Raw genomic sequence first — 18,126 nt, 5'->3', positions numbered from 1 at the left:
TGGGAGGTTCTCAACACCCCCCAACATCTCATACCCTTCTTTTTTAAAAAAAAGTTGAAATAGTCCAAATATAAGCCATTTCAGTGGATTTCAGCTTGGAATCTTGTTGAATTAGGTAATGCAGCTCCTCACTTCTTTTATGTATTTTCTATTATGAGGCCAAAAATTGGTCGTGAATTGAAAAATAGGGAAAGGCCATGTTAAATTTTTGTATTTTGGTGTCATTTAACGATAGGTTGTAGATCTAAGAAAGATCTACATGATGACACCAAGATCATGGTTTTTAATTGAATTTACAATTTTTAAATAAAAATATATTTTTGGATTAACAAATTAAAAAAATAAATAAAAGTTAAAAAATCAACGTATAATCAAAACCATGCATAGCATATGAATCCCACTCTCAATGAAAAATTTCATGTCATTTATTCAAGCTTGGGCATGATCATGTGAATAATGACGGAGGTCTAAATTTGAATAAAATCCACAAGAAAAAGCCTTCAATGAATGCCCATGGGATAAAAAAATATATGCAGCATCCAAGGTGGGGTATTGCAAGGATCTAAGCTCAAAATAACTTTTTGAATTATTTATATTTAATAACTATTTTCTCAAAAATAAAAATTAATAAAAATAAAAATAATGAAAAAAATATAAAAAAGTAGTACTACTTTAGATAATTCAGAAGTATTTTCTGAAGTAGAAAACATATATTTCGCAACACATAGAAATTTCACTATTTTCCAAAACATAATTAAATAACAATAAGATAATAATAAATGCAATATTCCTATTATGGTTCTGCATTTTTCTGAATTAAAATAAAATATCTACATATTTTTTAGTTAAATATTGAATTACTGCAAAAAATAACTAAAATTATTTAATTAAGCAAAAAAATTATAAGAATTTAGTACTACACGTAGTTAATTATCTTAGTTGATTTAAAAATGTTTGACATGTGTTCAATCCACTTAAATAAATGGATCCATCAAGAAAAAGAGTCGGACCATAAGATTGACTAGGATCATTGTCATACTCTTATATCAACATCATTGGAGGTACAAGTGGTGTGACACCAAGTTCAAAGGGAGCGGGGTAACCAAGCTGAAGCAACATCCTACTGATGATTACCATGAAGTATTGATGTGTCGGCCCTCCAACAACTAGAAGCATTTTGCTAATTTCAAAGTAAAGAAAGAGGAAGCTACCCAGAAAAGGACGGAGGTGGAACATAGAGTAGCAGAACCATAACTCTAGGATGTCAAAGGAGGGCTCCATTCCAAATGATGAAGAGGTATAGATTGTGGTTGCCATCTAGATAAGCCTAGATGATAAGTGGCAGCTTCAGGAGGTGGCTAAGTATAGGGCTTGGTTTGGGCCCTCACAGTATGAGTCAGGCTTTGGTTCTAGGGTCAGCGGGGCAGAGCCAGAGTTCAGAAGGACCTCAATCAGGGAGGCTATCAACAGAGGGGGGAAGAGTATAACATCTATGCTAGGAACTTTCGATAGCACGGCCGGCAAAAAGTTTTCCTCCAAAGAGACATCACCAAGGGCCACTATCCACAATCTTGATCCACGTGCCTTCCCCAATAAGGATGTGAAGTAGGAGAAGATTGATACCATGCGGGTCAAGCATAACAGAAAAGATATATATATAGAGCTATTGTGTTTTGATTCCACTTCAGCCATATTCCAGCAAACGTGGTAGGTAACACATACCGCCAGTCTGCCATCATCTCAATATAAAGAGCATAACAGGGTGTGGATCCTCTAGGATTAAAGGACATCTATGATAAACTTCATGGCAACAAGGTGTAACTCCAAAACCAGATAGCACAATATCATAGCAAGTGGGGCATCTATGGACTAAAAGTGGTGTGATGGTTGGATGGATCCTAGCAAGTGAAGCATCATCAACTTCCTGACTTCTTGTGACATAAAGATCTTCTTCCATAAGTCAATTGATGCTTCAGATAACGTGCACAACGCACAGTACATTCTCAAACTGATGGAGAATGTGATAGATTAAGTGGGAGAGCAGAATGTCGTATAGGTGGTAACTAATAATGGGCTACAGTATAAGACTGTCGATGAGTTGATGGAGAGGTAGCCACACATTTTCTGGACAGTGTGCTACACACTACATCAACCTCATCAGGAAGATTCGCAGAGTCAAGCAAGTCATTGAGATAGCCCAGTCCATCACTAGGTTTATTTACAATCAGACATGGGTCATGGCGTTAATAAGGAAGTTCACTATAGGAGAAATATTGAGACCAAGTATTACATAGTTTGCCATTAATTATATTGCACTTGATAATCTTTTTGAGAGAAAATCAGATGTTTCTTAGTGCTAAGTGGCAAAAGAGCAAACATAGAAGGATGAGCACCAAGAGAGCCACCTAAAGGGTTCGGCAACGAGCCAACAATTTTGGCAACCACCCAAGAGGATTATAAAGGCTATGAAGCCTTTATACAGCATGCTTCAAGCCATGAACCATGAAAGGTACCTCCAAATGGGCTTCTTTTATCACAATTTAATGGTTGCTAAAGAATAGATCAGGCAAGCAGATCCAACAAATGCCCATAAATACAAAAACAGAATTGAGTAGAGGTGAGACTACCAAATGGGTAGGGTGCTACATCTAGAAGTTAAGAATATACATTGAAATACTTGTTCGTTGTCTAATCTTCCAGCTGGTCATGTTGTATTAGACAATTGAAAATTGTATTGGCAGCTTACCACTTAAACCAGAAGTTCTAGTGCATCATCCCTAGTACTGTAATGGATGAGGAACTTCTATCTGTCTTGTTCAGTGTCTTGAGGAGGTTAATTAATTTAGGTGGGTATATCTTCAATCATTGATTGTTTATTCAACATATTATAACATCATGTGCCATATCTTTTTTGCATAGACAACTACTTAGGGAGGGCTTCCACAACTTAAGTGAATGAGAAGCTATGGTTGACAAGGGCAGTATTAGTACGAATTCAGGTATATTACATATGAACAATAGCTGTTACTTGACAGGTTAGACATTTTATAACTACCACCATCTTAAATGTAATTTCATTCAATGCTTTTGTAGTTGAGTGGTGGTTCATTTCAGGGGCCAGCCCAAAAACTTAGGCGGCTTGCCATCCAGATCATCTTATAGACAATGTCCTCCAATGGTTGCGATTATAACAGCAACTAGTCCACATTTGCCCTTATCTATCACAAATAGAGGAACCATCTCACATAGAAATGTCTCAACAATCTCTATATGCACTACAATCTAAGATTGAGGCTTAAGTGCATAGAGGATGAAGTGAAACTGAAGTAAAATAATCTGCTCCACAATGATTTTGTCCAGGATGGTAAGAATCGGATGATTAGTTAGCTTGAAGGCTAGTGGTGGTAGCCAAAGCTCAACAAGCCAAGATCGCCTCCACGACCAACTAGCATGGTAGCCAACGAGGCTACGGTGGATGCAAAGTAATGGGTAGACCATAACATCCCATGATCACATCTAGCAGATCAGGCGGAGGGATCAACAAGGAGCCTATTGTCACATGATTCCATGTCCGAGAGATGTTCCAATGAGGCCACCATGCTATCTGGTCGAGCCTATCAGGAGGGCATGATCGTTCCTCGCAGCAAAGCCAAGCAAAGCAGGGCAAGATAGGAAAGAAAGCAGCTGGAAAATAAAGGCAAAGGCAAGGTCCTATTGGAGAGAGTGGAAGAGTTGGATTCAAACATCAAAAAACCCCCACAATCACATGTGAGTAGCAGTGATCCTAGTAGCTAGGGAGGACGTCAGACCATCATGTATGGCTCACAACCCAAGGGTGGTCTTCAATTCACTAGAGTCCTAGTTCACTCATGCCATGTAGGATAGGGACCGCAATGCACAACCAAAAGACTGCAAGGATATGATTGCATATAGAAGATAAGATCCTCGAGGTCGTGGTGGATACGAGACTATGGCAAATGAAATAGCATATGGAATAGGATCCCTCAACATGTCAAGTTCAAAATCCCATATAGGATCTTATTACCCACAGACCTGCTACTTCCCTAATGGACATTGTGCTTCAGAAATGTCCTCCGATGGCCACCATCCTATAGAGCCTGAAGCACCTTATCTATTGGAATTTACTAAGGGCATATTCAGATGGACCACTCCACAACCACAGTATTGGGCAAATGACTCTTAGAGCGACACCGTACTCATAGCATATAAAAGGACTATCTCAGCTACATACCTTATGGTGGCCCGACGAGCTTATAGGATGGGGGGGGCATGTGGATATAGAATTCGGTTGAGCCCCCTACATACACAGACGACCTCAACACCTACAAAAAAAAAACATCACCACTCTAACAGATTTTAGATGCCGATATGCATTCAAATTAACTTTATATTTTGTATTTTATTGATTGCCATTATGAATATAATAATTTATATACTTTAATTACATTTATCATTGAAATTATAGTCATTTTATAAACAAAAAGCATTAAAAAAAAAACAACACATGAAACATCGAAAACCTCAAAAAATATCAAATTAATGTTTAAATCACTTTAAATCTTCATATAGCATCATTAAATATCAAAAAGCTTTGAAAAACAATAAAAAATAAAAAATTGTGTGCTAGTTCAAAACTAGCATGCCTAGTCGTACGAAGTGTCAAGACGGTATCGAACTAGTACCATACCAAACCAGTGGCTAACCAGTATACTGGTTCAACCTACCTTAACTCCAACTATAATGTCAGAACAAAAAGATTTATTCAAACATGGAAACGATATAGAAACAAGATAGAAACATCCAATCATCGATTAAAGTAGAATACAAGCAACACATCACATGGTTAGTTAAAAGAAAAATATAAGTAATGATAGTTTGTACATTTTTGTTAGTCAAGAAGCAAAATATTAGTTGTTAGATAATATTTTTTCAGATTTTGTTAATCTTGGTACTGTACATAACAAAGTGATATCTAACAATTGAGATCCCACTAATTCTTGTAAACATGGTCTGTCGTACCATCTCATACCATCCGATACAGGATGTACCATATCATACCGAGCTACCAGCATTGTACCAGTATGGTGTCTCATATCGTACCGACACTCGGTACGCTATCTCGTATTAAACCAAACGGTGTTCTGACACTATAATAGAATGGTATCAGTATGGGGTCTGGTACTGAAATGGCAAACTTTATTTGTAAATTGATTCTATCTAGTTAAACAATAGGAAGATTTTCAAAATTATATCATCTTCAAAATTTGTAGTGAACTCAAAAAGAAAGCAAAGTAAGTCTCATTCATTACCTTTGATTATTTTAAATTACATTGTTTCTTCCTTGTTTGCTAGTCAAATGACTAATACTACTTTTAGCTTCTTTAATATACATTGATCCACCAATTGTAATTTAGGTAAGAAACTGTATAATGAGTCTATGATACTTAGTATTCTAATTGGTTAAAGCCGGTCTTAAGTTTATATGTATTCCATGTATTTTAGATTATGAGTTAGTTGATTTATGTGATAAGTGTGCACTTCTAACTTCAACATGCATGCAAAACCATGACTACCATAGTTAACTCAATACGACCACCTTCTATCTGCAAATACATAGCACTAAGATAAAAATTTGGAGGCGAAAAAAAATATCGTACCAAGAATAACTGGGATGTCTCTATGCATTACCCATCAATACATGTTGTCAACACAATCCTCGAAATATCGCATACCAACCCTTGATTTGTAGGGCTATTAGTTATTCTTCTCAACAAACCATTAATTGTTTCATTCAACTTTGTCTCTTAATGTGGGTTTTGCTTCACCTTCACTGATGGTAGCAATCAACAACAGTAGTTTTCTCAGTTTATCTATAATTACAATTTTTGTGACCTAATAAACCTTCCATGCTTTTACGATGTCATCTCTATATTTTCCTAAATTCATATAGAACCCTAGCTAGAATACTGAGGCAAGTCAATAAGCTAACATTTTGAATATCCACATGCTTTAGAACAAGATTTTAAATACAATGGAATAGAGGTGTCCAGGTTTCTCCATGGAACGAGATACCCCGTTGCCCTATCCTGTCCCGACGGCAATCCCGATCGTGCATCTAGTAGATATCCTCCCTCTCTGTCCCCTTCTTCTTTCCTTTCTTTGTTTCCTTTTTTTTTTTCTTCTTTTCTTTTTTTCTTCTACCTTTCTTTCTTTCCTTTCCTTTTTCTTTCCTTTTCTTCTCTCTTCCTTTCTTTTTTTATTTTTCTTCTTTCCTTTCACTATTTCATTTCTCCCATCTTTCCTTCCTTGTCTTCTTTCCTCTTTCTTCTTCTCTTTCTGTATAAATGGATTTTGGGACACCTAGTATGCCCCCGTCCACCGGGATGTAAAATCTTGCTTTAGAATATCAATATTATATTCTACTTTATATGCTTTTATTCTATATATATATGATTATTGATTCCACCTCATATAAGCTATTTCTTTAACTCTTTAAGGGGTTTCTACCAAGGACCGCTAAACCGGAACCGGATGCCGTGCCGGCCGACTGGCGATACGCTTCAATATGGTTCCGTACTAGTGCGTGCAAGGCCAAACCGACAGGGCAAAGAAGGGGAGAGGGAGAAAAAAGAGAGGAAGAGAGAGAGATAGGGAGGGGGGAGAACCCCTGTTCTGCACTGGACCTCGACCGCCCTCATCGGCCATCGAAGATGTCACGACGGCATCACCATCCGTCCGAAGACCTCTAATGGTGTCCAGACACCTGATAACAAAGATCTCTCCCTCTCTCTCTCCTTCCGTCCTTCCCTCTGCCCTTATCGAGCTCGACAAGAGCTCAGATGGCCTCCGACAGCTTTTGTTGGCCACCAGAGGCCCTTTCTTCCTCTCCCTCTCCTCCCCCTCTCTTTCTCCCTCCCTACAAGACGGCCATCATGCCGTTTTCTCCGTCGGAACCGGACCGGCTTTTTGCCGGTACAGTTCAGCATGATTTGGAAAATCCTGGTTTCTACCAATCACTATGTTGTGCAGTTTGATAGAAAAGTTGGATCTTCCTTCATATATTAAGAAAATGAAGTGCCCCACTATTTTTAATTGAAACTTTTTCAAATTGACAACGTTCTACCTCTCTTTGTTGTAGATATTTTTCGGACCATATGAGATCCAATAATGATTCTCCTATCAATTGCATCATTTAAATAATATTTGTGCATCCACCAAAATTTCCTAGTTATGGTTTGCATTCATATTATAATGAACAAAAACAAAAGCAAAAACAGGATTTTCACTTGGACTTGGCTTATGATTAACTATCTTTTGGTACTTATGATACAGTCCACATAAAGGTGCACTTCTTCCATGATCAGCAAACAAAACTACATTAATTACATCTCATTACACCCTTGGGATTGCTTGTTCATTTTCTCTCCTCAATCTCCATGTCATGATGGTCTAAGATTGAAGCAAATTTCAACTCTAAGTTACCATATTAAATTTCCCACCACTAGTTTTAGGGTTTTGATGGTTCTATCTATCTAAATGGATACCTTTCACACATCATTATCTCTGAAGAACCCCAAGCATGTCCTCCTAGGATGCATTTTTAGACACAAATAATTGTTCTAGTTACGGTTTCTCTACACAGCATCTGTGTATTCTTCACATGCCACATTTTTTAAGCCAGTGATTAACTATTTGAAGCCATCACCCTCACCCCACTTCACTAGCATCTAATCTACAATTTTAGTAACAAATAATTCCCTTATGGAGCCTTCTGCTGCTCTTGTACCATTTCATAAGTTGCTTCTATCTTTTCTTCTTCTTTTTTTTATGGCACCACTTCTTTCTTCACAGTCTAAAGAAGTATTATTTAATGCTCGTCATCAAAGGACAAACCCTCAAGTCCTTCTGTATGGATATCCGTTATGAAGGCTCCTCCTTTTGTTGGGAACTTCCCCTCTCAGATGGTGATCTTGGAACCAGCAACAAGGGGTCGTAGAGATCTTTGATGGCCAGCAAATCTCTAAATTAAAATCAGCCTTCAAGATTTCATCAACTTGTAGAAGATCGTTGACAGGATTTCTTCTCTTTCAAACCCTTTCTCTTCCAGATCTGAAACTCTCCTTTTCAGATCTGGAAACTCCCTTGATGAAGCCTCTAACCAGCAGAGGAAAGGGGCATGGAGATCCCTCTTGGATGCTGTGGAGGCATTGAAACACAAAGGAGTTGCTGCAGAAAATTCTGGGCAGCAGCCTTCTCATAGATCCCTTTGATCTTCTTCCTAATCCTTTTAGCATTGCTTAGGGATGCCTATCTCAACTTCTAGAGAAGCAAGGAGATTAGGAGCAGCAATTATTCTGGTGGTTTGGGCATCCCAAAGTTCTAGAACAACCAGGGAATCAGGTTGTGGGTGGCAAGGACCTTCTCCTACTTGAACTAGGAGAAGTATGATGGGGCAGCTAGGCTTGGGCTTCCTCCTTCAACCCTAGATGGCGGCTAGGGTTTTTCAACACCAGAGAGGTCGGCAACCAGAGAGAGAGAGATGAGAAGAGAGAAAGTTCAAGGAGAAAAGAGCTTGCATTGATTTGCTTAGTCAAACCAAATTACAATGTATCTTTATATATAGGAACAATGTGACCCAATCCAAAAAAACTTTCATGGCTAACTCAATATGAGATTGCGCTCACCCAAGTCCATGTACACCCATGACTTAACCCAATCTCATCTCCCTTGGACTCAAACCTAGCCCAATACAAGTTAGCCCTTCAAGGCCCAAATCCCCTGGACTTCGAACCTGTGAAGACTGACAGTCTTTCACCCTAAGGCCCAAACTAGCATTAGAACCCCTATGAACGCCTCATGGACTTTGAACCTTGGCCTTTCTCTTAGTCTCCTGAGCCTTGGGAGCACCACGTTAGGTCCTACAATCTCCACCTTGGTACCCCAAGGCCTCAGCAAACTTCGTCTTGTCCATCGATCCCATCAGTGACACATCTGTGAAAGCTATCCCACGAAAGTACCTTCATCAGCTGTCCGTAGCAGATGCCGACTCTAACTGAACCCGCCAAGTATCTGAAGATCCTCTTCAGTACTCGCCAGTGCTCCCTGCCAGGCTGCGCCATGAACCTGCTAACCTGATTCACTGCATGGACTAAATATGACCTACAACATACCATGGCGTACATTATGCTCCCCACACCAGAGGTATATGGCACACTCTCCATCTCCTGAGCCTCCACCTCAGTCTGTAGCGACAGTCTTCGAAAGGCTGATGTGCTCGATAAGTGGCAGCACTGCCGGTTTGACTTCATCCCAAACCTCTTCAAGACCTTTCATATGTAGCCTTTTTGAGACAAATGCAGGAGCCCCTTGGCTCTATCTCTGAGGATCTCCATGCCTAGGATCTTCTTTGCAAACTCTAAGTCCTTCATCTCGAACTCCTGAGATAAGACTGCCTTCAATTCCTGCACAACCCTCTTACTCTTGCATGCTATCAGCATGTCATTTACATACAAGATTAAGTACATCCTAGACCCATCCTTCAAAGACTTAACATACACACATGGATCATATTCGCACCTGAAAAGCCTGATGCTCCTCATAAAAGTGTCAAATCACTTGTACTACTGTCTTGATGACTACTTCAATCCGTACAATGATTTCTTCAGCAAACAGACCTCCTCCTCTAACCCAGGCTCTCTGAACCCCTATGGCTGCTCCATGTAAATGCTCTCCTCCAAATGTCCATAGAGGAACACCGTCTTGATGTCCATCTACTCCAATTTCAGGTCCTGAGCTGCAACAATACTCAACAACACCCTGATAGATGTATGCCTGACGATCGGAGAGAAAACCTCTGAGTAATCCACTCCTCTCTGTGAATATCCTTTGACTACGAGTCTAGCCTTGTACCTCAGTCCATCTTGCTCTGAAGTTACCTCCTTTCTAGTTAAAATCCATTTGGAGCCAATCGGTCGAGCACCTTTAGGTAGATCCACAAGTTGCCATGTCCGATTCTTCCTGAGACTCCATCTCCTTCATCATGGCTTGCATCCAGGACTTCTGATCCGGACTCTCCATGACCTCCTCAAATGTCTCTAGATCTCCATTGGCAGTGATGAAAGCATAGAAAATGATCTCATCAATGCCATACCGCACCAGCTTGCGGATGGTACGCTTCGGCTTGTACAATGCCACTTTCCTTACGCTGTCCTGCAAGTCTGCTGTGTGTGGCTGCCTCTGCACCTCCTCCCGGACAAATGACCCTCCTCGTTAGTCCTCCATAGGTGTGGGAACATGCCTGCTCATCTCCACCTCAAAATGAACATGATTGGAAGTGAAAGTTGAAGGCACATCACCTGATATCGAATGCTGTCCACTACTGTACTGTCTAGCTTTTTCAGCTTCATCCGCATCTCCCGACTTCTTCAAGATGCTCTTCTCATTAAATATAACATTCCTACTGATCATGGACCTCTGAGAATGAGGATCCACCAGTAGGTAACCTTTGATGCCCTGTGGATACCGGATGAAGATCAGCTTCTGTGACTTCGGATCCAACTTGCTCCTTTCGGCTCCTTCCACTAATGCATATGCTGGACAGCAGAAAACCTTCAGATAGCCAAGCTCCACCTTCTTCCCACTCCAGACCTCCTGTGGAAGTCCTCCATTGAGTTTTCTATGGAGAGACCTGTTAATAAGAAAACACGAGAAAGTTAGAGCATCATCCCAAAAATTCTTGGGCAGTATGCTTACAGCCTCAAGCTCCTGCCCTTCTCCGTCAATGTTCTGTTCATTCTCTCGGCCACACCATTTTGTTGGAGAGTCATCCTCACTGTGATCTGACATTTGATCCCATTCTCCCCAAAGTAGCTTCTGAAGTCAAACTTGATATACTCCTCTCCATTGTCAGACCTCAAGCACTTCACTGACTGCCCTATCTCTTTCTCGACTTCAGCTCTCTAGGCTTTAAATCGGGCAGACACCTCTGATTTTTCTCTAATCAAATATACCCACACTCTCCTAGAGAAGTCATCTATAAAGGTAACAAAGTACCTAGCTCCACCTCGAGCTGAAACAGATGCCGATCCCCAAACATCCGAGTAAACTAGCTCCAAAATGCCTTCACTCCGCTTGGTACTGCTGACAAACCTTACCTTATGTTGTTTATCGTAGATGCATGGCTCACATAAGTTGTTCTCCTCCTTTTTAAGTGCTGAAATCAGACCGCTCTTACTTAATTCAGTGAGCCCCCTGTCACTCATATGCCCTATACGATAGTGCCATAGCTAGTAAGCAAGCTGTTCCTCCTATGCTGCCGCAAGCACCTTTACACTATCTATCACTACTGAGCCCTCTATCCTATACAGATTATTGCTCAGTCTTGTCCCTCTCATCACCACTAAAGCCTCCTTGATTATCTTCAAGTACCCGCTGCCTGGTTGGCTATCAAAAGCATACCCCTGCTTCTCCAAATAACCCGGAGAAATAGGGTTCTTCTTCAGCTCCGGCACATGCTTTATATTGATGAGTGTCCGTATGACTCCATTATACATCCTCATCCTAATGGTACCAACACCAGCAACTCTACATGGATAATCATCTCCAAGGCTCACACTTCATCGGATTTCTCATAAGAAGCAAACCACTCCCGATGTGCAGTGTAGTGGTGGGAACATGCTGAATCCAGTGTCCAATAGCTATCGTACTCCATGATCCCATCTGATACAACCAGTAAATCATCCCCACTATCCTCAAATAAGTGTGCACCACTTCCGCTGGTTGAACACCCTTAGAAGAGCCCTTCCCCTTCTCATTCTTCAAAAGCGGGCAATTTCTCTTTAGATGACCAGACTAATGACACTTGTAGCACTTCCAGACCTTTTGATTGCTTCAAGACTTTGACCTGCCTTTTGACTTGTCTCGAGCCCTCTCCTTAGACCTCCCTTGCCTTTCATTTACAACAAGAACCTCTAAATTCGAACTCCCTTTACATAGCTTTTCTCACTGCTCATTTGACCTAAGAACTCCAACCACCTCGAAGTTTAAGGTCTCTTTCCCATACATCAGGATTGTAATGAGAGTATGAGACCATTATATGAAAATGGGAGCGAACACAACAGTAAGAGAGCCCTATCCTCCTCATCTATCCTCACATCAAGGTTCATAACATCCGAGCAAACTTGATTGAACTTCTGGATATGAGCAATCAAGTCTCCTCCCTCGGGCATCCTCAAGCTGTATAACGCTTCTTTAACCATAGCTTGTTTGTCATATTTTTGCCCATATAGGTGTTCTCTAACCTCTCCTAGAGCCCCTTCATCGTGGTTTCGATACAAACCTCAGGTAGAACCTGATCAGCTAAGCACATCCTAATGATGTTAAAAACTATCTCCTCTAACTCCCAATCTTCTACACTATCTTTTTCGATCTTTTCTGAACCAAGACCTTATAGATCCTGTTCTGAACCAACAGATCCTTCATCCTTTACTGCCAAAGGCTGAAGTTCTCCTTACCATTGAGCTTCCCAAAGTCCGCCTTAATACTACTAGATGCCATCCTACACAAATCTCAAGAAACAAACACCAACAAACAAGAAAGTTGTTCAAAACAAAATCTGTTCAGCACCTTCCAAGATCCAGGCGAAACTTTGATCTTTCCTCCACCAAATTGAACTCCAAAGCTCTGATACCAGATGTTGGGAACTTCCCCTCTCAGCCCACTTCACTAGCATCTAATCTACAATTTTAGTAACATATAATTCCCTTATGGAGCCTTCTGCTGCTCTTGTACCACGTCATAAGTTGCTTCTATCTTTTCTTCTTTTTTTTTTTTATTGCACCACTTCTTTCTTCAGGGTCTAAAGAAGTATTATTTAATGCTTGTCATCAAAGGACAAACCCTCAAGTCCTTCTGTATGGATATCCCGTATGAAGGTTCCTCCTCTGAATGCTCAATTTCATGCATTCTACAGCTGACTGTCTTATCCTTGGGAAATGACAGCTTTGCTATCTTATTATCAAACCAATCTATTGAGGATCTGACTGTCAAAATTTTGTGATCCCACGATCTTCATGGAGGATTGCTGTATGTTGCATAATTTCATAATTATGATAAACAACTAGAGAAACAAACATTAGGCTTAAAAATTACCAAGATAAATTTTGCTTTGCAACAATGAAATGCAACAAGGGTCATCATCACATCTTGCACATGATGATATGTAAGAAAAACTGACACAAATTTGAAATTCTTCTCTCAATCTAAATAAATTAAATGTAAAGATTCATAGTGCATAAACCATTCTTTCTATTCAAAACAAATATTTTACTTATTTATGAGTCCTAAAAATTTGCATATACCATCACCAATATGACCTTTACAATAGAAGATCCTGCAAATTTTGATTGGAAGAAAAAAAAAAGAATTTTTTTTTTTTTGCAGATGTATCTTTGAAAATATGGCATATTGCATATTTGTCCTCCAAAAATTAGTATCTGCATATATGTCCCTAAAATCATCCTGTTATCACATCAATGCCCCTCCAGTTAGATTTTTGGCTAACTGTGTATAACTTTATTACCCCGAAAAAATATATGCGAAAAAATAGCTCTTCATAGTACAAATTGAATATTGAATTTTACAGATGTATGGTGCAAAACTGCAATAGTGTCATTTCACTCTTCAAATGGTTATCAACACCATCAGTCAGAAATCTAATAGAAGGGGCAACATTGCAAAACTAGGATGACTTGAGGGCTATACATGTAAGTAATGATTTTGGAGGATAAATATATAATTAGAATGCAAAATGCCAAACAAGAAAAGAAGAATTTGCATTATATGTAGTCAACACTCTCGAAAGACATAAGCTGGTTAACTTAATCTCGATTCTCGACTAACTCCATTTATCTAATCATGCTTTGAATAAAGCTCCAAACCTTTACTGATGGTGTAAGTAATCTATAAGCTGAAGCAATTGAAGTTGCAGGCTTGTGAGAATCTTCAGAGGCCTCTTCACTATCATCATAATCCTGGTCTCCATCTTCATTTTGTTTGTTTTCTGCACTTAAGAGCAAAGGGCGCACAAGGCCACTTTCTAGTCCATCATTTTCTGCATGTCCTGCTGTTAAGAAGTAAAAAAGAAGCCACTCAGTAGGCATCTCATAATAACTTTTCATGCAGTTTTTGAATTGCTTAATGGAATAGCTAGTTCAATCCAACTACTTGAAAATTGGCATCATCGACCAATAAAGGTGACTGTTTCTTTCTCAAGCGGTGAGTGAGTAAAATCCAAATAGAATTTCCATATGATGCAGATGTATGATGCAGATGGTCTAAAAATATGATTTGCCATCTAAAAGGATGCTGATAAAATCCACTGCACATCTACCCTCTAATGAGGTTACTTATTTCCCTCTTCGATTTGGGGGTAAAAGGTTTGAGTACATTATGTCATGTTCCTGATTCCGACAGGTTACATGCATAATATAGAGAGATAGGGTATGAACTTCAAACACGTAAATATCAACACCGGCCAAAAAGCTGATGAAGGTACCAATAGTGATGCACATCTAAGGCCAAAAAAGTTCCATACGCTGCAAAAGAATGAAAAATGGGTAATGCATCTGTGCATTTACATATTCACATATATGTGCATGTATTTGTATGCGTGTGTATGCATGCATACTCATAAATATCCATGTATATGTTTTAAGTAAGGATGATCAAATATAGTGTACCAGCATCAGTATTCTGCGGGAAATTGTTCGCTTTGCTGTCATGAACTGGCTCTCTGAATGAAATCCACAACCAGATTGAATATATAAGCCAAGCAAATGCCATTACCCAGCCAGGTAGAGTGTCTTGATTAATTGTTATAGCATAAAATTTGAAATTAGTTTGGAGCAAGCCAGCAAGAGCAGGACCACAAGCCATTCCTAGAGCACTCGCACTTACAAAACCTGCAGAAGCTTGCATCCGGATTTTAAGAGGAACACAATCACTGATGTAACGACGATTAACAGCCCTTGCAGAGCCCATCCTGCATTTGAGGTAAAATCCATCTCAGAAATACATACAGGGAAAATCAAATTCCAAAATAATGAAATAAAAAGAATAGCCAACTATGATCAATGATCACATATGAACATTATTAGTGGAAAATAAATTGAATAAAGAAACTTCACATAAAAAGCAGACATGTACTCTTTGCCACAGTACATTCAGCAGTCAGTCATTACCCAATATAGTGTCAGTTCTGTAATTAACTGGAAAGATCTACAAAACCTTTTATTGCATTGGTGAGTGGTGACCCAAAAAAGCAACTAATCATGAGAGATTAAAACCAAGTTTTTTCCCAAAAAATCTTCACATTACCATGCTTAAACATTAGAACTGCCAGCTACAAAATATAGCTTTTTTGTACATGAAATATTATTATAGCCTTCATCCAGTAACGACAAGATAACTATAATAAGAGAATAAAGATTGTTTATTAGCAACTCAGGACATTCAAAAGAATATAGGGGGAAGGTGTACAGGGAGATGATTAGCATCCTAATAAAAAGAAGCAACTCAGAAATTAAAAAAGAAAAAGTGAGGTGAAATCCATAAGAATCAAGACATGAGTATGAATTCACGTATGGACAAAAGACAGGTCTTGATGAACAACATGGTAGCATAGCCAAGCCTAAAATGAAGTCATAATCCATAAATAATTATCAGCTGTGCTTAACAAAAGAAAAAAAGGTCAAATCTCACTCCACTGAATTAGCTGTTTGACTCTTAAATTTATGGTTTAGTATATTGTTATGGTATTAAATCATCATCCTAACATGAATCAAGTTATTGTTTGAAGAATCAAACGAAATATGAATTTGCCGAAACCAAACCGAACTGCCCAATTCAGCCTGTACCAAACTGAACCAGTGCGGAATCGGGTCGGTTTGGCCCTGATTTTTGGAACAGGGCCCGAATCGGTTCAAATAGGATGGTTCGGGGCCAAGCCAACCAGCTTGGCCGTGTTTTGTTTTTTTTTTTTTTCTTTTCATTTATTACTATAGCTACAGTGTTTGATAGTGGGATGTTTTAAAACGACGCTTCTAAGAGGAAGAGAAGTCTATCCCGTTTTCACAATAAAAACAACAAGCAAAATGAGGAAAATTCATCAAATAGAGGTATGTAAACTTATCCCCCACTTCCATTTCTGCTCTTCCTCTCTCCCTTTTTTGAAACTTTAAAATCCATGAAAATTGAAAAGACAAAGGAAAATCATGCCAAAATTTTTGATTTTGATATGATTTCATTATATGTTGTAGATCTATGAATGATCTACACAATGACACTGAAATCATTAATTCTCATTAAGTATATAATTTTTTAAATCAAAAATACATTTTCAAAATCAGTTCGAGGACATCTCTCAGAGCCAAAGCTTCAGCGAAAGATCTGGGACAAATTAAAATCTAAGACGCATACCTTATGGGATCAACACAGAGGACTATAGTGCTGCATGGTTAGAGAGATGGGCTGATATTTAATTGAATTATATAAATGATCCAGATATTTATGAACGACATCAGCATTCAACGAAATTTTAAATCTCGATATGTATTAATTATTTATTTTTATATATTTTTTAATTGATTTGAGTATTTTAGGATTCAATAAAATCTAATCCTTATTAGATTGTTTTTTTCTGACGTAACCACCGTTCGTCGAACCATCCCGAACCGGACAATTCCAACCATGCCGAGCCATACCAACGGAAGATTGGTCCAGTTCTAGCATACAAAATGGTTCTCAAAGGGAGGGAGAAGAAAGAGAGGAAGAAAGGGGGGAGAGAAGGAGAGAGAGAGGAAGAGAGGGTCTCCGATGGTCGTCGGAAGCCATCCAAGGTCTTATCGAGGTCGGTATGCATGGTGGGAGGGAAGAAAAGAGAGTGGGAGGTCCTTACCGGACCTTCAGAGACCGTCGAAGGCCTCCAGATGGACAACACCTCCACCGTGACATCTCCGACGACCAGCAAGCCCACACCGAAGGGCCTGAGGGCAGCCGAGTCGGAGGAGGGCCTCTGCCCCCTTTGTTTGCGAAACAGGGGCGAACCCCTGTTTCGAAATTTTTTTGAGATTTTAACACGTGAAGTCAGCAACTCAGTTGCCAACTTCGCCCCTATTTCAGAATTTTTTGGAATTTTAACACGTGAAGTCAGCAATCCAGTTGCCAACTTCACCGAATTTCTATATTTTTAAAAATTTCAGTTGAAGTCGACAAATCATTTGCTGACTTCATCTAAAATTTTTTTTAAAAAAAAATTGCATTGCCCACTTCATCCGTTAAAAATCAAAAAAAAAAAATCGAAACAGGGCGAACCCCTATTTCAAATCCACCCTCCTCCGTGGCCCTCGACCGCCCTCCACTCCCTCTGTGCTGGCTCACCGGCCATTGGAGAGCTCGCGGCAGCATCGTCACTCTTCCGAAGACATTCGCATCACACACTTAATTGCGGGTGTATCGAAGTGATACAAACATCAAATAACATTAAGAAACATCAATTTGGGCCTAAAATCATTCAAAAATAATGAAAAATTGATTAGATATCTAGGAAATCAAAAAAAACAAAAAACAAAAAAAAAATTAGCATGCCAGTTTGGTTGGCATGCCATGCCGTACCGTGTGTCGATACAGTACCAAATCGTACCATTCCGACCAGTGATCAAGACCGTCTCTGGTACTGGTTCAGCCTTTCTTAATGAATTATATCCTTCTCTACAGCAAATTATATCAAGTCTTCATCCTCATTCAATTTCACTTTTATTTTTCTTGTTCTAGATAAGTTGTGTAACAATTTCTCAAACATGATATAACAGAACTTTAAAGCAATGATAATGTTCAAAGTGACATAACCAAGTGCTAGCAAGCTGTACAATATCATACATATCTAGCACTATTTTATCATGTATCAGGAATCATGTATCAAAGAAAACAGACATGTAAGACCATCAAATTCAAAGCAATATGTGTAGTTCAGACTGTTTTATTTCCTCCTCTAAGGATTTCATTATTTCACAATAAGATACATTTGGCTCGTTTAAATATAAGAACATC

General features: G+C 39.2%; 1 protein-coding gene across 3 annotated transcripts in view; it reads right to left on the bottom strand.

Moving 5' to 3' along the window:
- The window catches only part of LOC105034273 (SPX domain-containing membrane protein OsI_21475), a 47,414-nt gene that overhangs the window by 15,699 nt on the left and 13,589 nt on the right, over positions 1-18,126 (bottom strand). For all 3 annotated transcript variants that reach the window (XM_010909353.4, XM_019846940.3, XM_073246729.1), the window contains exons 7-8: positions 14,760-15,061; positions 13,959-14,143 (exon numbers count right to left, since the gene is read on the bottom strand). In XM_010909353.4, coding sequence (XP_010907655.1) covers positions 13,959-14,143; positions 14,760-15,061 — 487 coding nt within the window. The remainder of the gene's footprint in view (positions 1-13,958; positions 14,144-14,759; positions 15,062-18,126) is intronic.

This window comes from Elaeis guineensis, chromosome 12, assembly GCF_000442705.2.
Source record: "Elaeis guineensis isolate ETL-2024a chromosome 12, EG11, whole genome shotgun sequence".
NCBI lineage: Eukaryota > Viridiplantae > Streptophyta > Magnoliopsida > Arecales > Arecaceae > Elaeis > Elaeis guineensis.
This window is presented reverse-complemented; position numbering and strand designations above follow the sequence as displayed.